General features: G+C 41.2%; 1 protein-coding gene across 1 annotated transcript in view; it reads right to left on the reverse strand.

Annotated features, from left to right (window-relative positions):
- Positions 1–3,652: 3,652 nt before the first annotated feature.
- Positions 3,653–27,385, reverse strand: part of COQ10A (coenzyme Q10A) — a 46,903-nt gene continuing 23,170 nt past the window's right edge. Inside the window, exons 2-5 of the mRNA XM_089679848.1 lie at positions 22,284–22,439; positions 16,191–16,383; positions 10,077–10,178; positions 3,653–5,804 (exon numbers count right to left, since the gene is read on the reverse strand). Of these exons, the coding sequence (XP_089535974.1) occupies positions 5,637–5,804; positions 10,077–10,178; positions 16,191–16,383; positions 22,284–22,439 (619 nt within the window). The 3' untranslated portion in view covers positions 3,653–5,636. The remainder of the gene's footprint in view (positions 5,805–10,076; positions 10,179–16,190; positions 16,384–22,283; positions 22,440–27,385) is intronic.

The following is a 27,385-nucleotide window of genomic DNA, read 5'->3' on the forward strand; positions in this document are numbered from 1 at the left end:
TGACAAATCATGCCACATTTTCTAGAGCTCAGGCTCCAATAACCTGGTTAGTTTTAAAGGTGCTCCAAAGTTTTCATGAAATATACTGCTATTAACACAAACAATAATACAAATTAGAAATTCAAACTGGAGTCATCTCAGTTCATCAGCAATTTTGTAACATGTTTTTCTTAGCATTTCTGCGGACATTTCTACTGGGAGGACTGGGGAAATGGAATTTAACTAGATAGAAAAGTTCAGGTTGGTCTAAGCTACCACATGACATTCCCCTCCTTTTGCCTGATATCATGTTTCTGTACAGTACGTACTTCAAGATCTAAGTATAGTTTCACTGTGCATTCCCCCCCCAAACAGGCACTGGGCGGTCATGTAAGTTAGCCAAGTGCTCTTCCGCAAACAAGGTTACCTTTGTTCCAATGCCAACTTTTTATCCCATATTGTAGATGTTTTCTAGGAGTAATTTAGGAAACAAACAAATGTAAAAAAGGGACAGCATATAGTTATTGAGTTAGTGAGAGGGTGTGTGTGGATATATACAGATGACATTATATATATTATATACACACAGACACTCACTGACTGATCAGCCATAACTTTATGACTGCTGACAGCTTAAAGTATATGTGAACCCTCACCTTATAAAACAACTTATTCAGTTTAACATAGAAATGAAATTCAAAACATTTGTGTATATTTACAAAAAGGAGGAAAAAGTTTTTTTTTAAATGATCACATAACCTCTACTCTCAGCTGCATAAGGAGCTCAGGGAGGAGAAACAGCAGAAGACTGGTCTTCCCAGTGAACAGCTGTGCAGGGAAGCAGGTTAGCACAAGCCTGATCATTGGAGGAGAGAAGACCAAGTTCCAGCACAGCTAGGAGTACTAATCACTCTGTGCTGTCCTGCCTGGTGTGGTCAGTTTTCAAAAGGAAACCAGAGGGACTAGCAGGATACCAGATATTTCACACAAATGAAGCAATATAAAAGAGAACGGATACTTTTTTTTCACACACGTACATGGTGTTTTAGACCTGTATCAGGAATGTGCAATGTTGGGGTAACATTCTTTAAGTGAATATTGTTAGAATGGTATCTGAAAGTCTGTGAGATATATTAGGCAGCACTGTCTATACCCGTGTCCTCAGCCAAAAGCAACTACAATGGGGGCGTGATCATTAGAACTGGACCACAGAACAATGAAAGAAGGCGGCCTGGTCTGATGAATCATGTTTTCTTTTACATCATATGGAGGTGTCGCTTAGCTGGGAAAGAGTAGCACCAGGATGCAGTATAGGAAGAAGGCAAGCCAGCAGAGGCAGTGTGGTGCTTTGGGCAATATTCTTCTGGGAAACCTTGGGTCCTGCCATTCATGTGGATGTTATTTTTGACATGCACCACCTACCTAAACATTGTTGCCAACCAAGTACACCCATTTATGGAAATCGTATTCCCTAATGGCAATGGCCTCTCTCAGCAGGATAATGCACCCTACCACACAGCAAAAATGGTTCAATAACGGGTTGAGGAACACAACAAGTTTGACTTGGCCTCCAAATTATCCAGATGTCAATCCATAGAGCATCTGTGGGACATTTTTCCCCACCTCTCAATTTGCAGGACTTTAGAGATCTGCTACTGATGACTTGGTGCCAGATACCACAACATACCTTCAGAGGTATGTGGCATTCAGGCCTTGATGGGTCAAGGTTATTTTGGCAGCAAAAATGAGATCTATGCAATATTGAGAGAGTGGACATAAAGTTATGGCTGATTGGGTGTGTATGTAGGTGTATATATATATATATACACATACATACACATATATACACATATATATATACACACACACACACATACTGTATATATAAAATGTCTATCTGTGATCCCTGTGCAGGATCGCATTCAGCAATTTCATAAATAAATTTTACCATGCCGTCTCCTCCCATTGGTGTGACATTAGCAGGGTAGTGAGCCCCTATATAGCAAGAGCTATATATTTACCCTTTTAAGCTAAAGCTGACCTTCAATACATACAAATACCACCACTGAAAACTAAAACTGGGCACCCATAGATTGTTTTAATTTTTGTTCAGCCAGTGGTGGATACAAGAATCCCCCTCATCCCAGACATTGTAATTTGACAGCAGGCACTCCTCTGTTAGAATATATTGGTCAGCATTGCAGCCACTAATTGAGTGAAATATTTCCAGCAGATCAAATCGACAGAAGCCGCTCTAACAATCAGCTTCTATTGTACAAGCAGGAATACACCTACTTCAAAATTCAGCAGCTAAACCGGCCAAATTTCAATCCATGTGTACCCAGGTTTACTAATATTCTAATAAGCCCTTTACAACTGCAGCATTCAGCCAAGCAGGGATTTCTAGGCAGAATGTAACTTATATTAAATGTTTTATAGAGATAAAGGAATAAATGTTTTATAGGGATAAAGATAAGATTACTACAAAAAAAGAAAGAACAAATGGCAATAATGGCCACAGTCCATAGTCTAGATCAGCAATGGGCAAACTACGGCCCGGCGGACCTTTTAATCCGGCCCGTGGAGCGCGATGCTGTCAGGATGTGTGTAGGCGGGGCAGCGTGACGAGCGTGAGGGGAGCTAGGCTCCTCTCACAGTCCGCCCTGAAGACCGGAACGGTGCGGGAACACGGCGAGAGGAACGCGCGGAGCAAAGGTAAGTGAATTGACACAGGGGGGACTTGGCTTACTAAATGAGGGATGAATTAATATGGGGATGAATTACTATGGGGGGGATGAATTACTATGCTTACTATGGGGGAATATTACTATACTTACTATGGATGACACATACACATCATTCATCTACTCTTGGTCCGGCCCCCGGGTCCAATATATGAACCCATTGCGGCCCTCAAGTCAAAAAGTTTGCCCACCCCTGGTCTAGATCATAAACTAACAAAATGATAACAGTGAAATCTGGAACAAGACCAAAGTAGTTTATAAACGAAACATATGAAGAATCCTATATATAGAAAAGGTTGTGCTTTGAATAATAGTGTTACTTGACGCAATTATTGACCAAACAGGAGCTTCACAGTAGTCAATTCTGTTTTAAAATGTCCATTCTACAGTTATCCATACAAAACCACATCAGGACTGCATGTACTGCTTCATTTACCAATTATCACTGTGGTCCTACAGCAATTTTTGATTTTGATTTGATATGCTATGAACCTCTATGCTATGAATACCCTCTATAAGAGGTACAGGCTGTGATAACGAACTATTTAGAGAAGATTCACACTTGTGTGTGGCGGTCACATTATAAAACTGCAGTACATGGGTATTTGCATGTTACGCACCCATATTCAGTCAGTCTAGGTTCACACTTGTGCGGGTTGTGCAGCCTACATTTTCTGCATGCACCTTTTTCAAAACACAGCTGCATGGAAATTGCATAACACGCTGCGGGTTGAGATGTGTGGGGGTGACATTAAGAATAGATGGCAGTACCGTGCGTCTCTTTAAGAGCAGCGCAATGTGGTTCTGGGTGCAGGAACAGCTGCATATCCAGCACCCGCAACCCTCATGCACAGTGCGGGCAGGAGTGAACCGAAACCTAACAAGTACCTGGTTAATATAAAGAAACAAGTTACCCCACCATACACATGTAATGTTTACAAACATTTTATTTATGCTTGTCCCTGTTGTTGGTTTGTTTTACAGCTCTATCTGTGAAAAGCAAATGTTCCAATGACTAAACATGACAGGAATAATGACAATGGCACGTAGGCTGGAGGTGAAGACACGGCCTGTCTCACAAGGACATGGCTAGACCGGTGATCTATTTTTACCATCACATTAAAAGCAAACATGACCTCTGCTACAATCAGGGAGAGGCTTGAGGCAGAATAATTGAAGACAAGTGGTCCCTGTTCTCTCCTTGCACCTAGGACAAGGCAACAGAGGGTCACCGCTTTCTAAAACTGAGTTTAATGCAGGCCACAGACGGTTCATTTATCGGCCGAAAAAGAAAACATCGGTCATTCTGTTGACACTAATGATTGTGAAAATCGGCTGTTTTTCAACATGACCGATAAAAGAAATGAGGAGGAACCGCAAAAATCGGCTGATGACACTGCCCCACTAATGGTGCGAAATTCGGCCGATTATTCTTTCAGACGAAAAACAGCCGATAAACGAACCGTCTATGGCCTGCATAAAGGTTCTCCACAGTGTTGCTTAGTCAGCCTTGCCAACTTACAGGAAGAACATTACCAAAAACCATACCAAAGCATTTACCAGGATGATTTTTCATTCTGCAAGCTCTAGGTTCAGGCAGCATCAGGAGTGGAATGAGCAGTATTGCACTCCATTGTAAACTGTTTTGCCACAATCACCCACAGCTTTGAATCTCCATTTGTGCCTTTTGGGTCCAGGGTGAATGTCTGTTTTGTTTCCATTAATCCAATGTGATCTCAGTACCTCAGCATGCATGCATACAATCATACTCTCTAACTTTTATAACATTACAACTACACATCACACTCAAGACACAGGGAACCAAACCCTTTGTTTAATTATACTCACTTTGCAGCAAGTTTGGAGTCCCTAATGCCAACTGGATTCCAGCTGCAGGCTCCCATGCATACAGTATTGGGGTGTGGCACATTCTGTCTCTATTAGTCTTTCATCTAGCCCCAAATCCAGCACCATAGCTGCAAAGGTCCATTTGGCACAAAGGCTCCTATGTCTCCCAGCATGAGTTATCCTGCTGTTATAGCACCCTATTGCATAGATTGCTTTGTGTCACACACTGGCAGGGGAAATACCTGTCACAGTGTATTAGAGCCCTGTGTTACTGTAGTTTGTATCCACTGTAAAGTACGGCTATCATGAATATATATCCTTTCAAGACAACCCAATCAAAGTAGTTTAGGGCATTCCGAGTGTACTCGTTCATGAAAAAGTATGCAAGTTTACTAAGAACTATTGTAGATTAGCTGAAAGATTGTAGATTCCATAAAGTCACTAGCTTTACTTTTTTTTTAATCTCAGTATTCAGGGGGCTGGGAGAGAAACAATTTAATAAAATCTTATTATATGCAGTGAAACAGATAGAGGTGCTATGTGACCAAAAAGATTAAGGCTAGTAACAGTGCACATAACAGATAAACCTCTGATTGCTGCACTGCAGTTAAAGAAAAAAATGTCTACCATAGCGTGCACATAGCCCCGCTCTCCTAAAGTGTGCTATTCTTGCATATAAAGATAAAAGTCCTTTCACCAAGAACTAAATAGCCCCCTCTCTTCAGATATACTCGAGATTTAAAAAGTAAAAAACACACACATAAAACACCCTCCACAGCTGCAGCATGCTCACCTCACTCCTTCCACTGGACACAGATGATAACTTATACATATATTATTCAGCACTATCAGATGTGAAATTAAATAAATATTTGTTTTTTTAGAAAACAAAAAAACAAAAACAACAACAAAAATAAACCTAGGTGTGGTTCTGAGCTCTTAAATCCCAGTGAGTGCACAAAGTTTTGAGACTCATGTTCAGTATACTATATGTGGACTTTGAGTTGGCTGGCTTAGACGTCCTATCACGGTCTCTTCCTTTGCAGCGTAGCCAGTATGTGGTCATCACGTTTGATGAATTTCATGAAACATGAGCTCTTGGGGTATTGGTGTTTCTGGACCATAAGTCTTCCCTGCCCGCCTCTCAAAAGCCGCAACCATCTGTTTCACAACTTCATCAAAAAAGACAGTGGCCAGCTGGGAATGCAGCAAAGAACGAAATTCAAAGGATATCTGGAAGGTTTAAAGAAAAAGAGGTCAAGGATATAGCAGAGTAACAAAAATAAAAAAAGGATAAATTATGAACATGCGCAAGATACAAGCAACCATAAAGTAATCAACTCAAGTATTGTTAAAAAAAAAAAAGTGGATTTAAATTGGGCGTTGCGCTATTTTCATATATAAACATTCACTACAATGTAGGTTTAGAAGAAAAGAGCTGGAAGCAGATGCTCATGTGGAAAGCATCAACACAGACCCACGTTGCAGTCCATGCTTATCAGAACCAGATGCAGTCTGAAGCAAAAGCTTCAAATACACTTTCGCAAACACAAGGTGCCATGAGACACTTGATACATAGTGAAAAAGCACCGTTTTATTTTGTTGCCCATATGCCCAATATCTGACATCAATTTTTTTACAGTGATTTATAAGTATTAAATGAAAACGTAATGCTACCAAAACACTGTCCGGAAAAAATACATTACAAGTAAAAGAAACAGGCAATCATGCACAGGTAGATCTTTCTGTCTATAACTGCAAACATTTAAAAGCTTTTCTCTTACAATTGAAGAAAGTCTGTTTTTTTTGTCTCATCAAGTGCTTAAACCACAAACATTCCAACACCGTAAGACCACTGACAATGACATAAGCGGTACAAAACCTATTCCAAGCCATCACAAACAGAGTTTATACTTACTGCATCACTTGCAGAAGCTACTAGCATAAAACATGGTCAGCAATAAAGAGATATTCCACGAGATACGCGACACTAATCTGCTAAACTGCTAATGCTATCCAGAAAATACTCAAAAACAGAGTTATTTTCTATATTTATCATTTAGTCCGATTTCTCTGTAATCAAATACAGCCAAATTGCACCCTGTTCCTCTCACATGCGCAGGGCGGTTCTGCTTCATGAAGCCTATGCCATGTAACTAACATCCTCCTGTCTTGCTAGACATACACTATATTGCCAAAAGTATTGGGACGCCTGCCTTTACACGCATATGAACATTAATGGCATCCCAGTCTTAGTCCGTAGGGTTCAATATTGAGTTGGCCCACCCTTTGCAGCTATAACAGCTTCAACTCTTCTGAGAAGGCTGTCCACAACGTTTAGGAGTGTCTATGGGAATGTTTGACCATTCTTCCAGAAGAGCATTTGTGAGGTCAGGCACTGATGTCGGACGAGAAGGTCTGGCTCGCAGTCTCCATTCTAATTATCCCAAAGGTGTTCTATCGTGTTGAGGTCAGGACTCTGTGCAGGCCAGTCAAGTTCCTCCACCCCAAACTCACTCATCCATGTCTTTATGGACCTTGCTTTGTGCACTTGTGCGCAGTCATGTTGGAACAGGAAGAGGCCATCCCCAAACTGTTCCCACAAAGTTGGGAGTATGAAATTGTCCAAAATGTCTTGGTATGCTGACACCATAAAAGTTTCTTTCACTGAAACTAAAGGGGCCAAGCCCAATCCCTGAAAAACAACCCCACATCGTAATCCCCCCTCCACCAAACTTGACACTTGGCACAATGCAGTCAGACAAGTACCAGTCTCCTGGCGACTGCCAAACCCAGACATGTCCATCAGATTGCCAGACAGAGAAGAGTTACTCCAGAGAACGCGTGGCGGCGTGCTTTAATGATGCCTCAACAGCAGGGCTCTTAGTTTACTTTCCATTCATCGTGCATCAGCATCAGAGGTTGGTCATCAGCTTTGAGGAAAGGGATTCGTCCCTGAAACACGTCAGCCATTTGACCGCACTGACAGTGAGAACACCTTGCCCGCCGTTGTGGCCATTGTCATTTTTCTATGCTTTTTAGATACATGCTTCGTCTGTGAGTATGTTTTTATGATTTAATTCCTACAATAAACCTTGGATAATGCACTAGGTGTGTGCGCCACCTGTTTTCTCTCTATCTTGTTCTTGAGTGTGAATGGGCCTTTACACTTTGTTGGGAAACAGACGAATAGGCCATTAGGCTTGGTTCTAAAAGTTTTGTTTTTAATGATTTATTTCACACTCTTAATTTTCTATATCACACCTCTTCTTAGGTTTCTTTTTTTCTCTGATCTTTTATAATAGATTTTGCTGTGGCACAAGAGATATTTAATTGTGCTATAGGAAGCAAAAATGTGACTGCATGGGTTTGTAAGGGGCTATAAGAGCACAGTTTGCTAGCAGTTTAAAGTAATGTGTCTCTAGTCTATGGCAGTTTCCTGAAACTTGCCTCCAGTCTCCAACCACTTTACAGCATTAATGCAGCTTCTGACCACCTCCTCCAGCATGTTTGTACGCTTTGAACATCTCTTGTTGCATATCAGCAGTATGACCTTTTTCTTTAATATTATGTTCAGTGAATGTTATGTGTGGTCCTTTGGTGATGTCGCGGGTAGCACTTGAGGCCCCCATATAAAGAAAGTTGACCACCAATGATCTTACTAACCGATAGTAAGATCAGGGTTGGAAATGTACATTAAAAATGTAGTGGAAGCAGTAGTCTTCACCCTGGGCAACAGAGCTGAAGTTCCAAGCATGCTGCCTTTGGCCAAACAGAAACATCATCCATTTAAAAATAAAATTACAACAAAAGCACCTTTGGAAAGGTTTAGTAATGGTGATGTACAAACAGACACTTATAGATAATTGGGGGCTTTTTGCACATTTTGCTTTTGTAATTATCCACTCCATTCTTCTTATGGTGGCCATTTTCACTAAGCTCTATATGTGGGGAAAACAGGGATGTAAATTTCATTTGGGTGCAGCGTTGCATGACCGCGCAATTGTCAGTTAAAGTAACGCAGTGCCATATCACAAAAATGGCCTGGTCAGGAAGGGGGGGGGAAGATAAATCCTCTAAAGGGCAAGTGGCTAACTAATGAATGCAAGATGATTTCACATCATCATACAGAAGAGTTTGCCAATGTGATTTTTAGTAAAAAGGGGGAAAGGCCCATTTTAAGGCCCAATTTTGGCTAATTTCAAACTTTTGCCTTCCAGTTCTGTTTTTCTAATTCTCTGTTCATGCACCTTTTTTCTGATGGGTACTTGGTCTGGTCGCATATCATCACAGGTCTTCTTTCTCCAGCAGTGGACAGTCCTGAATGAGAACATGCTCATGTAGCCATATGAACACTGGTTCCAGCAGCAATTTCCTGTAAACCAGAGTCCGTTTGATTGCGCCCCCCTGAGGCATGTCCTAGATTCACAAGTTGGCTGAATGAGGGATTCATTCAACCCACTCGAAAACTGACCCTTGGCTGCAGAGGGGTATGTCTGCAAGGAGTATTGCATGAAAGGCTGCTCTTTTAAAATTGCTGAGCAGTGTAATTTTTGTAATATTTTATTGGGTTTTAAAGCTTTTCTAAGTAGAGAAGAGACAACCATCTTTCTAAAAATGTTACACACGCTCCTTGATCACTATTTCACCCTTTTCACATTGGATGCCGATGGGGAAGTGAATCACATTGGGACTTTCATATCTGATGTGGTTAGCAGAGGATTGGGACTTTAGTATTTGCATATCTAATGCACTGTGTACATGTTTGTTTATGGTATAACATTTGAATGCTATATATTTACATTGGCTAGGATTGGCACAAGAGTTGCACATTATTTCACTAATAAACATTTTTTCACTTCATTGAACATCTTACACCTATTTGATTGTAGTGTATTTTTTGACTGCAGTGTGGTTTTTCACCAGAGGCAGCGCAGATTTCATTTATGGTCTAGTTTACACATTTGTTTGCACATACACATTTATTATATTGCTAGCAGCAGCCAATACATTTATTTGTCATGTTTACCACAGTCCACTGCGCAGGCTCCACTTATATACATGACACCCATATTCTGCCCCTCTGAATCCCCCATGACAGTGGGCGAGGGATCCTCTCCTTTACAGCTTTACTGGGCTCCACCCACACACTCACATCATTCATAGCAGTCTGTGAATGAATGACCTACAAGTCCCGTCTGTCACTGCGGCAGATGGCTTGTAGTTCTAAGCGAACTGCGAGGAAGCTGATGAGAACATTCGTAGTGCATTGACATTTCCTTCAGCTTTTCCCCATATGGGAAGTGTCTTCATTAGCCTAACATTACACCTGCAATCTACTGATTGTGGGTGCAATGTTTTGAAGGCTTATCAGAAAACAATAAATGCAAATTGTGACTATATTACAACAATTAGACTGGCTGCTTAGATTTATTCTTAAATAAAATTTCTTTGAAAACAGTGTTGTACAATTTAATAAGGCTGGATATATGAAATATAACATACCGAAAAGTCTACAGTGCAGGTACGAGGATAGCCAGGGATGCCAGGACTAAAACGCCAAATGGTCTCCAAATGGTTGAAAAGTCGACCATCTGTACAGATAGCCTACAAATGAATATTTAAAAAAAAAATTATTATTTGTGGTATTCATCTAGGCGATAAAAACATTTAAAAATACATAACAGTCTCTCAAATAAAATGTAATAACAGCGTGTGCCTTTTATATATATTTTGGACTCCATCACAAGCAGCACCTCACAGGGTGGATCAGAGCGATTGACAGAGGCTCTTTCACAGAGCCTCACTGTCATCTGTTCCCTCAGCAGACCTGCAAAAGCAGATCATCAAGACTAGGCTCTGAGCTTCCACCCTCAGTGCTCAGATCACAGAGGGCAGAAAGCAGTTACAGGTGAGCTCATAAATTACTGGATTTAAAAGTGGTTTTTCATGTATTTGTGGGATAACTATTCTACTGTAAAGGTGAAATGAAAACTGTAAAGGATGGGTTTTTAACTAGCAGCCTGTGTGTTTACCTGCACTTTAAAGTGCATGTCCAGCCATAATTTCTTGCTTAGTTTTGGACAGAGTATGTAAGGATTAGAACCCCTCAAGTTTTCACTGCTGTCCAGGACTTTAAAAACAGATGTCGCCTTACTTTTTGTCCCAGTGGCAACCATTCTACAAGACTGCAAAGGAGGTAAATTCTGCAACAAATTTGGTTTCCCCTACCCACACAAATAAAAAAATGTTTTCAATCTATGCTCATGCTAGTTTATTCCTCCCTTCCTTATTGTTTAGAATGTAAGTATTCTCCAGCTGCAACTTTCCTGGCTTGAAGTATTCTTTAGTAATATGTTCTCTATGTTGTCTTGTGACCTTGAAAACTACCTTACCCTTTAAGAGAAAATCATCTGGAGTGTATCCAGCCTGGCAGTGACCAACTTAGATTTATGAACAGAAGAGAAGAGGATATCACACAACAGCAGAGTTGCGTCTGCATGTTCCAAATATAAATATTCACATCTTCCGCACACCAATGTAACCTAAGTATTACATGACAGCACTATACTTTATACACCAACTCTATGTTACCGATATTATATACGGAATTGACTCCCAAATAACTATCTGCCAATTGTATAAAATGATTACACACAAAATTTGACCAGTAAATGTCCACAGTAAGGTTACCATTCGTTCCCATTTTGAGGGGTCCGTCTCTAGCTAACAATCTTGGTAAAAAATTTGAGAGCAGACCACAAGGAAGGTAGATCTTCATTAGGGTGAAAGATTGATACAATTTTTAGGGAGAAAAGTGGGTTTGGGGCAGAAGACTACTTTTTCCTTGTGAAGGATTAGGAAGGGCTCCTTACAAGAGACAATCGCTAAACTGATTCCACTTTGTTGATTTATATAGGCCACTGCTGTGGGATTGAGTTATTGCCAGCTGACTGGGTGTCCCTGGAGAAAGGGGGTCCAGTGGTGCAGAAACTCTGAGCTCTGAGCCCTAGAGTGTTTATGGGGAGCTGGATTGGTAATCCACCTAGCTAGGGAGTTCCTTGCTTGCATGCTTGAAAGAAGCATAGAGAAGTCAAGAGATGGAAAGGGTTTTTTCCAAGCCAACAGAATGTTGTTTTGGAGGGACCTTGAGTGGAATCAAGCAAATGAAACAGCGTTGAATTATTATATTATTATTATACAGTATTTATAAAGCGCCAATAGTTCGCTCAGCGCTGTACATTACAATGGGGGACAGAACAATAATAATACAATACAATGCAAAACATGAGGGGGTCAAGGGCCCTGCTCTTTCGAGCTTACAATCTAGGAGAATGAGGCAACCATGACCTAGGACTCTCAGAGAATCTCACAGTGGGATTTTTTTGGGGGATTTTAAGGAGACCTTAGAGAAAGAAGCTTGTTTGGCAGAAGAAAACCCTTTCCTTGGGCGGTGTCTAGATATTCCAGAAGCAGGAAAAGCTGGAGGGCAGACTTTTGGAAGTGCATTAAACAACTTTAAGGCCCCATTGTACACGGGACCCTTCTGAACGATGGAAACTGACTGCTGGAAAACGTAGGTTAAAAAACGCCTGTTTAGCAGCATTTGCATAATGCGTTTATGTTTAGAAGAGTTGTTTAAAAATAAGCACAGGAGAACCTCCCAAATGCCCAGAATGCACTGAAAAGTGGTAAATTATTAACTATTTCAGACTGTTTCAGAGAAATACAGAGAGTAGAAGTAGAGACAGCAGTATGTGTTGAAATTAGCTTAGGCTTGAGTTGCTCATTAACATTTCTTTTGTTTCCAAGGATGGGAAAGGTGTCTGGTGGAGTGCGTCATTAAGGCCACCTGGCAGGGGGTCCACATGAGGAATTTGAGGTGTGAATGGTCATTAACATATCTTTTGTCTCCAAGGGTGGGAGAGGTCTGAGGAGTGAATTGGTAATTACAATTAAGCCTTGCAGGTCTCCACTTGTTCCTGGCAAAACTGGGAAAAATAAAGACAGACTACTGAAGCTTTTGCATATCTACATTGGCAAACATATTGCATTAAACCATAGCATCAGGTGTATGAAAGGCTGGGATGAAGAAGTAATCTCTGGCCGTGTCTAACACCTCCTCCAGGTTTTCTTCAAAAGTTTCCAATGTCTACCTTTAAGCAAGGTGGCTCCACTTCCAACTCCGCTAGAGAAGGTGGAGAAGAAGCCTGGAGCTCTTGGGCTCTGGACAGTGATGGCTGCATTAAGGATACGAGTTGTCTGAAGAATTTTGACAAAGTTGCAGAGAAATCTGCCTTGGTCACAGTCTGCTGGTTGCATGCCCAAGCTAGAGCTAGAATTAGATGCAAAGACTGATGTTAACATAGGGTCCTGCTCTGGTGAAGGCGAAGCAATGTCACTCCAAGTTGAGTGCTTTGCAACCCATTGGCAGAGCAACTGTTTGCCTAAGCTCTTGACAAGATTCCCTTGTGCTTGGTTTCCACCAATGCGATCAAAGGGTATTCCTCAAGTACGGTGATGAAATGGGGCAGGCCTGTCCAGAGATGTATAATGCAGCAACCCAGGTGTCGACTGTCCTGTAGCAAAGTCCTCAAGGCAAAAAGGCGGGATGAAGTGCCCGAGTACCTTATAAGGGCTCTGAGCAGAAGTTGGTGGTAATAGGGCATCCTGAGGTGTACTGTAACACCTAGTCATCCACCTGAGACTAAGCTCTGAATGGTGGATTTTTTACCATCAAGTTTGAACGTTTAAAACACCCAAGTGCGTAAAGTCAAACACACTTCTGTTTCCTGATAGTTTTAATCGTAAAAACAGTTAACAAGTGTACTGCAAGTAGTGGAGAAATGAAGTCTCATACTTGCTATAGGGCTACATTAGTCTGATAACAGGATGAACCTGTCTTAAAATCACTAGTCCCTGTATGGGACCTGGCTTTGCCAGCCATGGTGGGCATACCCCTGGAGGGGACATCAGAGTCTGGAAACTATAGGAATTGTCCATAATCCAGGACCTGTACAGCACCCTGAAACTGAGTGCTAAAATGAGTGCCCACACAGTATTCAGTTACCAAAGTTGCTCCACTTCTGTTGCTGTAGTAGAAGGCAGTGAAGATGTTTATTAAAGGGTAGATTGAAGAATTTAAAGTAAATAAGAACTAGTTAAAACAAATGAAATTCTCCACGAGGGAGAACTAGTCAATCACCTAAAAGGACGCTAGCAAAAAAACCGAAGTACCATAGAGTGGGGTAAGGGTATAGGTGTTCACCCAAAGGGGGTGTGTCCAAAAACTTTGATAGTGTCCAATCACCTGTACCTAGCAGCCTATAACCCAGGGTCTATGAATAAATATTCAGCTTATGTCCTATACTGTAATATCAAGAATAAGTTACCTCGGGGTCCGATTCTAGGGAGCTATATGAAACTATACATTTATAACATGAACATGTTTTGCATTGTATTGGTATTGTTCTGTCACATGTTCTGTCCCCCTTTGTAATGTACAGCACTGAGCGAACTATTGGCGCTTTATAAATACTGTATAATAATAATAATAACAACAACAACAACAACAAAGCATGCACTTAAATCACCTCCAGATATCTATCTTTTTAGATTCAGCTGTACTCAGATCTTGACCTTTCATCCTAAGGTCTGTGCTTTACTTACTTATGATCCCTGCACCCTGGGCATGACACACTCCTGACTATTACACAGTCCTGATCCCTGCACACTGTGTGTTACTTACTCTTGGTGCAGAGTAGGGTAAGAATTTATTTACCCATACCGTTTTAAATCCCTCCCACTGTTATCGCAATCTGGTCTCACCCAATTTGCCATGGCACACTACATAATTTCTCTACTCATAGTGCCCAAGGCATTTATATTCTTTATACTTTGAATGCTTGCCTCTTGTTCCAAAAGTCTGTGACAGATTAATGGAAAGCAGGTTACATATGGGGGCGTGGATTTGAGTCTGACTATAAATCAGGTGTGGTTGTTTTGTGGGTGTGGGGTCAGCAGGGCATCCCTGGATATCACTTTAAAAATCTGGTAACCTTAGTCTACAGAGGTGCAAAACATATATAAACTGTCTGAAAATACAGGCCACACATTAACCCAATAGCATCCGATATACATATAAAAACATACAATTTATGCTTAAGAGAATGCACTAAGGGAATAAGTGCATTGTTACATTTACGGTAAAAAAATAGTTTTAATATTAATTTGCATTTCATTGTGGCTGTGTATGTTTTAATATCCATATACAGCATGTTACCACATGTGCTAAAGGGATATAAAACACTAACAAATATACAGGATGCCATTATTAACCCCTTTTGAAAAAAAAGCTACTCAACTGGCTGTCAAGGAGAATATTTAATTTCAACTTTTTTAGTCTGGTCTCTGACCAAGGGCAAAAAGACATCTAGTGAAATGAGAAGATTTGATCTGCATATTTACACCCGGCCAGTGGCTGAAAAAGTATTGAAGCCACTGGATCAGCATCATAACCAGGCAATTAGCCCAACAGTGATAGCTTACATGTTATAGTATAAAACAGTGATAGCTTACATGTTATAGTATAAAACAGTGATAGCTTACATGTTATAGTATAAAACAGTGATAGCTTACATGTTATAGTATAAAACAAACATACTTGTACACATGCCCACCGTCATTGCGGTGTTTATAGTTGCCAATACACTGGCAGATTATGCCATCTAAGGCTTCTTTACAATTAGCAGCCCAATATTCAACAGACTTGGCCATTCATGGCGACAGCATTATTTGACAGGGATGCTGGGTGCCAATGCACTCCTTATTCCACAGTATCAATTTCTTTTTGGTTCATCACACATGCAGAATTTTGTTAGAAAAAGGTCTTATATGAGCCTAATCTGTTGATAATCTATACATGTGTGGGCAAATTTAATACTGCATGTGTTTCTGTGCATGTAATTATTTGCAACAAACCAAATATTGAAAACAACTGTGCCTAAGCGAACTTGTATTACCTCTGACTACTGAATTGAGAGAAATAAATGGATCAATATACATTGTACACACCCAACAATATTATCTGTTTAGAATAACAAAGTATTTTAAACCTTGGGGTATGGCTGTCCACCACAAGTTGCCAAAATGTGGAACCCCGAGTTGTGGATGTTTTTGGCTATTTGTACAGGCGGAATGATCTATTGGTGAGTGCCTTTCATTGATCTCATAGCACACATCCATTTGGGTGTATGGCTCCTCACAAATCAGAACATACTATTGCATGTGGAAATTATAGAAGAAAAAAAAAAAAAACACACAAAAAAAAAAAAACAAACATAGTCTATGTGTGAAAGATGTCTCAACTTCTGCTGGCAACAGATTTTCAAGGAATAATGCTAAAAACAACAAGCTTCAGACTACTTACTAATTACTTTATCAGACTATGTTTTCTAATTGAGCAACACGTGGTATCTACTCTAACCTCACAAACTTTGTGGATAAAATGTAGTATATCTCAAGACCTACTCAAATAAATGCATGAATGGGATTAGTCACCCTTGTTGTAAATTTTGCTCTGTCAATGGACAGTGATGTATACATTATGAATTCACTTACTTTTACTAGATGAGGGCGCACCAGTGTGAGGATAGATGTGTATCTCTCCAAGATGGGTGGAAATCCAACCTCCAGCTGTGCTTTTGCATATCCTGTGCGCTTGGAGACGACAGTGGACTTTTTACACCACGGAACAAATTGTTTGTACTCTTCCACATTGGATACCACTTCGTACATCTCTTGCATGGAGTAGCTGAAAATAAATGAAAGTTCAGGCGCATATTTTCATTATCCAGTTTGTCTAATAAAGCAATAGAACTCCCCCAAACACACACACACACACACTTTGACAGATGCCACCAGATTTCCTTGTCACAGCTCTTAAGAGTACCCATCCCCCCTTTTTCAAGAAACCAAAAGTAATTGGACAGTTGAATTAAAAGTTGTTTCATGGCCAGGTGTGGGCTACTCCATATTTCTTCATCAATTAAGCAGGTAAAAGGTCTGGAGTTGATTCTAAGTGTGGTATTTGCATTTGGAATCTATTGCTGTGAACCTACATCATGCGTTCAAAGGAGCTGTCCATGCAAGTGAAATAGGCCATTGTAAGGCTTCAAAACTAAACAAATCCATTGGAAAAATAGCAGCAACATTAGGAGAGGCAAAATCAACAGTTTGGTACATTCTGAAGAAAGAAGAACGCACTGGTGAGTTCAGCAACATAAAAAGGCATGGACGTCCACGGACAACAGTGGTGGATGTTCGCAGGATCCTCTCTATGGTAAAGAAAAGCCCACTCACAACATCCAGACAAGTGAAGGACACTCTCCAGGAGGTGGGTGTATCATTGTCAAAGTCTACAATCAAGAGAAGACTTCACGAGAGTAACTACAGAGGGTTCACCACAAGGTGCAAACCATTCATAAGCCTGAAGAATAGAAAAAACAGATTATACTTTGCCAAAAAACATCTAAAAAAGCCAGACCAGTTCTGGAAAAGCATTCTTTGGATGGATGAAACTAAGATCTGTATTAGAATGACGGCAAGAAAAAAAAGAGTGGAGAAGGTTTGGAACAGCTCATGATCCAAAGCACACAACGTCATCTGTCAAACATGGTGGAGACAGTGTGATGGCATTGGCAGGCATGGCTTCCAGTGGCACTGGGTCATTGGTGTTTATTGATGATGTGACATCATGTTTAGAGATATACTGTCAGCCCAGATTCAGCCAAATGCAGCCAAGTTGATTGGACGGTGCTTCACAGTACAGTTGGACGATGATCCAAAACGCACTGCAAAAGCAACCCAGGGGCTTTTGAAGGAAAAGAAGTGGAATATTCTGCAATGGCTGAGTCAATCACCTGATCTCAAACCAATTGAGCATGCATTTCACTTGCTGAAGGCAAAACTAAAGGCACAAAGACCCACTGAAGACAGCTGCAGTTAGAGTCTGGCAAAGCATCAGAAAGGAGGAAACCCAGTCTTTGGTAATGTCCATGGGTTCCAGACTTCAGGCAGTCATTGCCAGCAAAGGATTCTCAGCAAAATATTAAAAATGAACATTTTATTTATGATTATAACCCTTGAAAAAGGGGGGTGGCTACTCTTGAGAGCTGCAATTCCTAAACCCTTCCTCCAATTTGAATGTACATACCCTCAAATTAAATCCGAGAGTGTGCACTTTCAGCCCATATCCATTATATAAAACTATAGCTTTAATATGTTTTGGTAAATACCTGAAAAAAAACTGCAATTGTGCCTGTGTCCAAATATATATGGACCTAACTGTATACATACATATATACATACGCATACAGCCTGTCCACTTTATTAGGTACACCTGTTCAATTGCTTGGTAACACAAACTGCTAATCAGCCAATCACATGGCAGCAACTCAATGTATTTAGGCATGTAGATGAGGTAAAGTCGATTTGCTTAAGTTCAAACCGAGCATCAGAATGGGGAAGAGCAGGATTTAGGTTACTTTGAACGTGGCATGGTTGTTGGTGCCAGACAGGCTGGTCTGAGTATTTCAAAAACTGCTGATCTACTGGGATTTTCACACACAACCATCTCTAGTGTTTGCAGAGAATGGTCCGAAAAAGAACAAAATCCAGTGAGCAGCAGTTGCATGGACGAAAATGCCTTGTTGATGTCAGAGGTCAGTGGAGAATGGGCAGACTGGTTTAAGATGATAGAAAGGCAACAGTAACTCAAATAAGTCAAAAACAACATGCTACCTGCATACACCAAGTTAGAGGTTGCTGAACAGACAGATTGTGAATTATCTTCAATTATTTCATAACAGATTAAAACTATATTTGCAAGAGGGAGAAGGACAGCTGCACTTTTGAACAGCGACACAGAAAAGACATATAAAAAGGGGTTCCATATCATGTACATCACTTGAATTCAAACGCAGGATGAATCCAGATAAATTCTGATAATCATTGCTGAGATGACAGCACCAGAGCAGTTAGGTGGTGTGCGAGACCTCAACATGACTTAAGGTGACAGAACAAAAACTGCAGCAGACAAGTGTAGTCAGGAAAAAAATACATATTTTTCCCCACACATAATGCGGACATCAGCTGATTAGTAGAACATTTACAAGCTTATCAGTGCCACAAACATAACCCTCCCCCCTCTAAAATTTAGTCAGTAAAATAGATTTTAAAGGTCCTTTCATTTTCTGTTTCAAATGAACTTCTAAATGTGTATAAAATGCATGTAGTGATTTTAAATGTGATAATGTAGCCTTTGTTTTACTTAAGGGCATTCAATTTAGCAGCGTTCAGAAAATGGGAACTTTAGATATTCTAAACTCACCAAATAGCATGTATGTGTGTGTGTAAATGCAGATACATTCAAAAGGAAAGAGAAATTGTTCTGGAAAGTATGTTTGCTTTCAAATCTAATATCAATTAAGATTAAATGCACAAGGCCCATGTGGATGAGAGAAGTTTTTTTTTTGTTAATTAACCTTTTCTCATCACCATAATGCTTATATGTGACTCCTTAAATCAATGGGGCGTTCGGGGTGGTGTGCCAATACTGTACACTGGCTGAACTGTTCACAGGTCTCAGTCACTGTTTGTGATCAGCATCAAGATCAATTTTAGAGCCATTCACGTAATTGCAACACCTCCTGGCATTTGGATCTACTTAAAGGGCCGCCAGGAGGAAGCGGGAAGGGGTCAAAAATCCAAGCCCCTACACTTAATAAAGAAACATTCAAATTTTTTGTACTGGTTTTACTTATGCATTAAAGCAGATCTTCACCCATTTCAGTGACTTAGCTACTTTGCATCCCACCCACTCTCCGCTACACAACTATCATGTTCTTTTTTTAAAATTTTGTTTATGGCTTCTTTTTCTCTAACCACTAGCCTACAGATCACTTATACCCCCTTCTTGCCCAGGCCAATTTCCAGCTTTCAGCGCTGACACACTTTGAATGACAATTGCGAGGTCATGCAACACTGTACCCATATGAAATTTTTATCATTTTTTTGAGACAGATAGAGCTTTATTTTGGTGGTATTTAATCACCTCTGGGATTTTTATTTTTTCTTAAACAAACCAAAAACCACAGAAAATTTTGAAAAAAAAAAGTTTTTTCTTAGTTTTTGTTATACAATTTTGTATATATGTGATTTTTCTTCTTCACTGATGTGCGCTAATGAGGCTGCAGTGATGGGCACTGATAGGCTGCACTGATGGACACTGATAGGTGGCACTGATGAGGAGGCACTGGTAGGTTGCACTGATGGGCACTGAAAGGCAGCACTGATACATGGCACTGATATATGGCACTGATAGGCGGCACTGACTGATAGGCGACACTGACTGGCACTGACGCACACTGATAGGTGGCACTGATTGGCATTGATAGGTGGCACTGATGGGTGACATTGAAAGGCAGCTCAGATGGGCGCTGATCTGTGGCATTGATGTGCACTGGTATGCACTGATATGTGGCATTGATGGGCACTGATGAGCACTTCTGGGGCCACATTGATCATCAGTGCCCTGATGATCAGTGTACATGTCCCCTCCGCGGAAAGCAGATTACCGGCTCTCATCTCGAGCTGTCAGCGTGACAGCTCGAGAGGATAGAAATGTCGATAACTGGCATTTCCGTGTTTACATGTGATCAGCTGTGATTGGACACAGCAGATCACATGACCGAGCCGACATCTTCTGCTCTTTCCGTGATCCGCTGTCTCCGAGGGACACAGTGCACCGGCGATCGCCACGCTGCGCGCTCCCTGAGCCGTGCATGCGCAGTGAGAATGTTAGGACGTCATATGACGTCCTATCAGAACGAGAGAGCCACCTTGCGCCCGTCATTGTACTATAAGGCGGGAGGGAGGTGGTTAAAACCAAACTTCTGCTCGCTATGCTAGGCTTCGCTAGAACCTGTAAGAGCCGACACAGCCTACCAATGACATCACAGATGAACATGACGGCGCGGGACCAAGCAGTGGCTGCTGAGAAGAGGCTCGCAGTAGGAAAATGCTGGATCCTGTGTGGGTATTTTCACTGTGGCCATCTCAGCAAAAGAAAAAGAGGAGCAATAAATAATGGGGCGGGGTCCAAGGTGAAACTCTTTAAATTAGCTGATACCTATGTAAGGTTAAGCGGGGCTGCTGACAGTAAAGTGACAGATTGGAAAGCAAAACTGCAATGATTTTTCATCATTAGAATTAAAGCGGTAATAAACCCAAAACCAAAAATGTAATATATTGCAGCTCACCAATCATTAGATGTGGTGACTGCATTAGTTTTAATTTTTAGCCTTTTTTGCCCCCTCTGTTTTCACCTGGTTATTAACACACCTCCTGTATTAAACCAGCCAGACATGAATCGAAATTCAGCCAGTTCAGTAGGGACCGAACAAATTTTGATTCATGTATAGACACCCTGCTTGTACACAAATCAATCAATTATCTTGTGTACAACCAACCTGTTGGTTCCCAAACAATTAGTGCCCTGGGTATAACTGGAAACACAAATCATTGTTTTCTGCCGGCAGGAAAGGCTCCCCTCCAGCAGAACATAATAGCACTGAGGGAGGGATTCCCCCATCAACACTTACTGTGTTGATAGGGGAATCAAGTAATTTTTTTTTCTTTCCACCCTTGGAGGAAGGAAAGAAAATTGCATGATCTGTGGAGTGCCTTAGAGTGCCCCCACTCTGGATGAATGAGTGTGCACCTTTATGCAGCAGCACTGTCAGTCTGGGAGAGGGGAGTGTTATATGTACTAGCAGATTTAAATACATTAAATTGAAGCCAAACTCCAGCTAACATTTTATAAGCAGTTACAGCAAAGTTTTTCTCCTTTCGGAGTCTTACATAAATAAAAGCTGATCATTGTAACCGACACATTCTGCAGGAGAGCTTGTCTTTTTGAAAAACAACATACTTACTGGCAGGATCACCAGATCAAAATAGAAGAAATAAGGCCCAAAAAAGAAAACTAATGTGGCCATCACATCTAAGAATTGAATAGCGGAAATACAATAAACATTTACTTTTGGGGTTATTACCACTTTAAATAAAATTTTGTCACACAGGTGAACCTATAGCTTTGCCTAAGCAAGAGGTCTACCTAAAGTGGTTGCAAAGGCAGAATGTTTTTTACCTTCATGCACTCTACTATGCATGAAGGTAGAAAACCTTCTGCGTGCATCTCCCTGCCTCAGCCCCCCCCCCCCCCCTTTATACTCACTTGAGCCCCCTCTTGATCCAGCAATGTGAAAGATAGCCTTGACTGCCCTGCCCTGCCATTGGCTCCCACTCCTGTCAATCACAGCCAGTGAGCCAATGAGGAGAGAGCAGGGTCGAGCAGCAGCTCTTTGTGTCTTATGGACACATAGAGCTGGGCTTGAGAGCGAGCAGGCACCAGTGCCCCCATAGCAAGCGGAAGACAGGAAGACGGATGGTATTTAGTTGAACCTTTTGCTTTGCATAAACAAAGCACAGGTTTGATTTAAGAGGGCAGCAACCATATTTGCAGCCAAATTATTACTTTATATTTACTCAAAAATAAAACAATTATTTAAACACAATAAAAAGTTACAAATAAGCAGACAACAAAAGAGCTGGATATTTAATTTCCAAAGTTGAAATATATTGATTTTTTACCCAATTATTCTTCTCTCTGAATACTCCTTTCTCTTATTAGAGAATGGTCCAGCAAATCCCAGAAAGCCCCGACAGTGCTGGATACAAGGGTCGCCAACATCCTGCAAAATCCTTTTTGGTGTTCTAGTCATAAGAATGCCACACGAAGACAAATGTCTAAAAAGAAAAATAAACTTGAGTCAGAAAAGCAAAACATCAAGGCTGAGAACCAAACTTTAGTATTTCATATCATCTAAAACCCTAGCTATGAAATTTCTCATTGAGGCTGTAGGCCAATAGTGAAGCTGGAAGTCTGCCAACTGGGCAGCCCCAGTCTAAGAAACTGTCTGCCTGATTAACAAAATAATAGTTTACACCAGTCCATTCTCAAACATTCAAAGAATACATCTGTTTCATTTATTCCATGCGAAAAACAGTTACATATTCCAACATTAATCATTAAAATACATAATTACAGCCAACACAGTAAAAAAACAAAAACATAGGCATAGGGAGATCTCATTTCACATCGTTTCAGGACAAGAAATAAAAGAAAAGGAAAACAAAAATTTTAGTGTGGAGGTTACAACTTCTGACAATGTTTAAATTGCAGTCTGCTTCATCCTATAATGAGGACAAGTGTTCTTCCCATTTCTGGCACAGGTGTCACAGAACAGGAAGTGAGGAAAAAACAAAAATATTCAAATTATTTATTTTCTCTACATCAGTCCTAAACCCTGAAGCTCTTCATGTGTAGGTAAGAAACCTGGTTGATACATACAGTGGGGCAAAAAAGTATTTAGTCAGCCACCAATTGTGCAAGTTCTCCCACTTAAAAAGATGAGAGAGGCCTGTAATTGGCATCATAGGTAGACCTCAACTATGAGAGACAAAATGAGAAAAACAATCCAGACAGACAATCACATTGGCTGATTTGGAAAGAATTTGCAAATTATGGTGGAAAATAAGTATTTGGTCAATATGAAAAGTTCATCTTAATACTTTGTTATATATCCTTTGCTGGCAATGACAGAGGTCAAACTTTTCCTGTAAGTCTTCACAAGGTTGGCACACACTGTTGCTGGTATGTTGGCCCATTCCTCCATGCAGATGTCCTCTAGAGCAGTGATGTTTTGTGGCTGTCGCTGGGCAACACGAACTGTCAACTCCCTCCAAAGGTTTTCTATGGGGTTGAGATCTGGAGACTGGCTAGGCCACTCCAAGACCTTGAAATGATTCTTACGAAGCCACTCCTTCGTTGCCCGGGCGGTATGTTTGGGATCATTGTCATGTTGGAAGACCCAGCCACGTTTCATCTTCAATGCCCTTGCTGATGGAAGGAGGTTTGCACTCAAAATCTCACGATACATGGCCCCATTTATTCTGTCCTGTACATGGATCAGTTGTCCTGGTCCCTTTGCGGAGCAACAGCCCCAAAGCATGATGTTGCCACCCCCATGCTTCACAGTAGGTATGGTGTTCTTTGGATGCAACTCAGCATTTTCTCTCCTCCAAGCACGACGAGTTGTGTTTCTACCAAACAGTTCTTTTTTGGTTTCATCTGACCATATGAGACATTCTCCCAATCCTCTTCTGGATCATCTAAATGCTCTCTAGCAAACTTCAGACGGGCCCGGACATGTACTGGCTTAAGCAGGGGGACACATCTGGCACTGCAGGATCTGAGTCCCTGGCGGCGTAGTGTGTTACTGATGGTAGCCTTTGTTACGTTGGTCCCAGCTCTCTGCAGGTCATTCACTAGGTCCCCCCATGTGGTCCTGGGATTTTTGCTCACAGTTCTTGTGATCATTTTGACCCCACGGGGTGAGATCTTGCGTGGAGCCCCAGATCGAGGGAGATTATCAGTGGTCTTGTATGTCTTCCATTTTCCAATTATTGCTCCCGCAGTTGATTTGTTCACACCAAGCTGCTTGCCTATTGCAGATTCAGTCTTCCCAGCCTGGTGCAGGTCTACAATTTTGTTTCTGGTGTCCTTCAACAGCTCTTTGGTCTTCACCATAGTGGAGTTTGGAGTGTGACTGTTTGAGGTTGTGGACAGGTGTCTTTTATACTGATAACAAGTTCAAACAGGTGCCATTGATACAGGTAATGAGTGCAGGACAGAGGAGCCTCTTAAAGAAGAAGGTACAGGTCTGTGAAAGCCAGAAATCTTGCTTGTTTGTAGGTAACCAAATACTTATTTTCCACCATAATTTGCAAATAAATTCTTTCCAAATCAGCCAATGTGATTGTCTGGATTTTTTTTTCATTTTGTCTCTCATAGTTGAGGTCTACATATGATGCCAATTACAGGCCTCTCTCATCTTTTTAAGTGGGAGAACTTGCACAATTGGTGGCTGACAATACTTTTTTGCCCCACTGTATACATCTTACCAGCTAGTGCCTCACAAACTATCAGTTTTTTATATTTGTTTATAATCCCATTTTTTTTTTACTTCATGTAAAAGGCAAAAACAAACAGGGATGTGTAAAACATAACACTAAAGTAGGGCTACAACTAACGATTATTTTCACAATCGTTTAGTTGGCCGATTATGGTTTCGATTAATTGGATAAAAACCTCTAAAAAGAGTGGAATATAATTTAGTTAATATGTAAAGTTAAAAAAAAAACATTTATTCTTGAATATGCACATGCAGTGGTAAATATAGATAACCATGAATATTGCTATGGAACAAAATATCTAATCCAGAATAACAGACAGAAGAGCTATATATACAGTTAGAGGTTGAACCTGGTACATATCAGACTCAGATCAAAATTTTTATTCAAAAGGAAAAAAAAAAATAAAAAAAGAAGAAGACCTAAAAAACAGTGTTTTACAGATTTTCAGACTAGACTGTAATATAATACAATACAATACAATACATGACAGACTCCCTTGTCATAGGCAGGTAGCTTGATGCAATCTACCAGTCCCTGCTTAGCACATTTTCATTTTAAGAACCTTCCTTCAATTTTCTAATCATTAGTTGGGTCAAATCAATCTGTTATGATGGAGTCAAATAACAAAAATTAGCCCTTTATAGTACAAAAATAACAGATAATCACTACTATAAGGGATTCAGTTATACTGTGAAACAATGAAAGTAAGAATATATAACATATCATATATATATATAATAATAAATATACGGGGTATGTTAACAAACTCCGACATGAAGCATGGGGGGGGGATATAAATTGTATATACTGTATCCGTGGAAAAAAAGTCACAGCCTTTAGTACTACTTTAAAACTAGTCGCCGACCGCAGATAGCCGAATGACGGCTAAACTGCGGCCGGCCAGTTCTGAGTGGACGTCATATGACGTCCTCCCAGAACGCGCTCTCCTGTGCGCCCCAGGGGGCGCGCACCCGGCGATCTCCGTGATCGCTGTGTCCTACGGACACAGCTGATCACGTGATGTGGTAAAAGGCCAATCATACCAGCCTTTTACCACGTGATTAGCGGTGTCCAATGACAAGCTGATCACAGGGAAATGCAAGTGCCGGTTCTCGGCTGCACTTTCCTCACGCTGTCAGATCGTGAGGAAAGTACTGCCGAGAACCGGCAGTTGTCAGAGCGGGGATCGACACCGATCATCAGGGCACTGATGATCAGTGCCCTGATGATCGGTGCCCAGCAATGCCACCCGCAAGTTCCGCCCACCTTTGCTCAGCAGTGCGCCCACTAGCTCCGCCCACCTGTGCCCAGCAGTGCACCCACCTGTGCCACTCTGCAGTGTCACACACCTGTGCCCAGAAGTGCCACCTACCTGTGCCCAGCAGTGCCACCCACCTGTGCTCACCCACCTGTGCCCACCAGTGCCACCCACCTGTGCCCACCCACCAGTGCTGCCCACCAGTGCCGCCCACCAGTGCTGCCAGTCAGTGCCCAGGGGTTGTGCCAGTCAGTGCCCAGCAGTGATGCCAGTCAGTGCCGTCTATCAGTACCCATCATCAGTGTCACCTATCAGTGCCGCCTATCAGTGCTACATATTAGTGCCGCCTATCCGTGACACCTCATTAGTGCTGCCTATCAGTGCCCTTTAGTGCTGCCTATCAGTGCCCATCAGTGCCGCCTATCAGTGCCCATCAGTGCTGCCTCATCAACGCACATCAGTGAAGGAGAAAAAATACCTGTTTGAAAATTTTTATAATAGAAACAAAGAAACTTTTTTTTTTTTTTCAAATTTTTTGCACTTTTTTAATTTATAGCGCAAAAAGTAAAGCGCCCAGTGGCGATTAAATACCACCAAAAGAAATCTCTATTTGTGAGAAAAAAATGATCAAAATTTCATATGGGTACAATGTTGCATGACCGCGCAATTGTCAATCAAAGTGCGGCAGCGCTGAAAGCTGAAAATTGGCCTGGTAAATAAGGGGGTATAAGTGCCTGGTAGGCAAGTGGTTAATATAAAGATATTAAATTTAATACACAATACTGGTACACTTTTACTTTAAATGTAATTGTAATGCCTTATTTTACCTCCAATCTATCAGTCTCCAGCTTCTCTGGGTTCAGATGCTGATCTTCCTGCACAGAGCCCTTTACAGTGATTGTAAACGTTAGATGTTTGTTTTTGTTTTTTTTTTTTTTAAACAACTTGTTATATCTGCTCAGTGTAATAGTTCTGTACAGATCAGCCCCGATTCTTCTTTTCTGGGGTCCCCCACTGCAGCTTCTGCCCTCAGAGTGCCCCTATAGTAAGCCGTAAAGTATAGTATAGAGCGCTGCTATAGTAAAGTAAAAAGCTTCTGCCTTTAGAATCACTTTCTTCTCCTGCCCAGAACTACATGTCCCATGAGGCTCAGGTGCTTACTGACATATATGAACAGTGTACTGACCTGTATGTGTGCTGGACTGTATTTTCTGATATGTAAACAAATAAAGCATTCTGTATGCAGGACAACTAATCTGTTGACCAACTAAGGGCTCGTTCACACTTGACTGTTTTACCAACACTTGCCAAACGCCCCTATAGCGTTTGGCAGGCGTCGGTCCGGTGTTTGCGGAGCGTTTTTAATGCTCCGCAAACGCCGCATGCGCGGTTTAGCAACAGTTGCTAGGTGTTTGCCAAGCATTAAAAACGCCCCACAAACGCCTATAATGAAGTTTAA

The sequence above is a fragment of the Staurois parvus genome, unplaced genomic scaffold, assembly GCF_062004578.1.
Source record: "Staurois parvus isolate SC_StPar_1 unplaced genomic scaffold, SC_StPar_1.0 ptg000017l, whole genome shotgun sequence".
Classification (NCBI taxonomy): Eukaryota; Metazoa; Chordata; class Amphibia; order Anura; family Ranidae; genus Staurois; species Staurois parvus.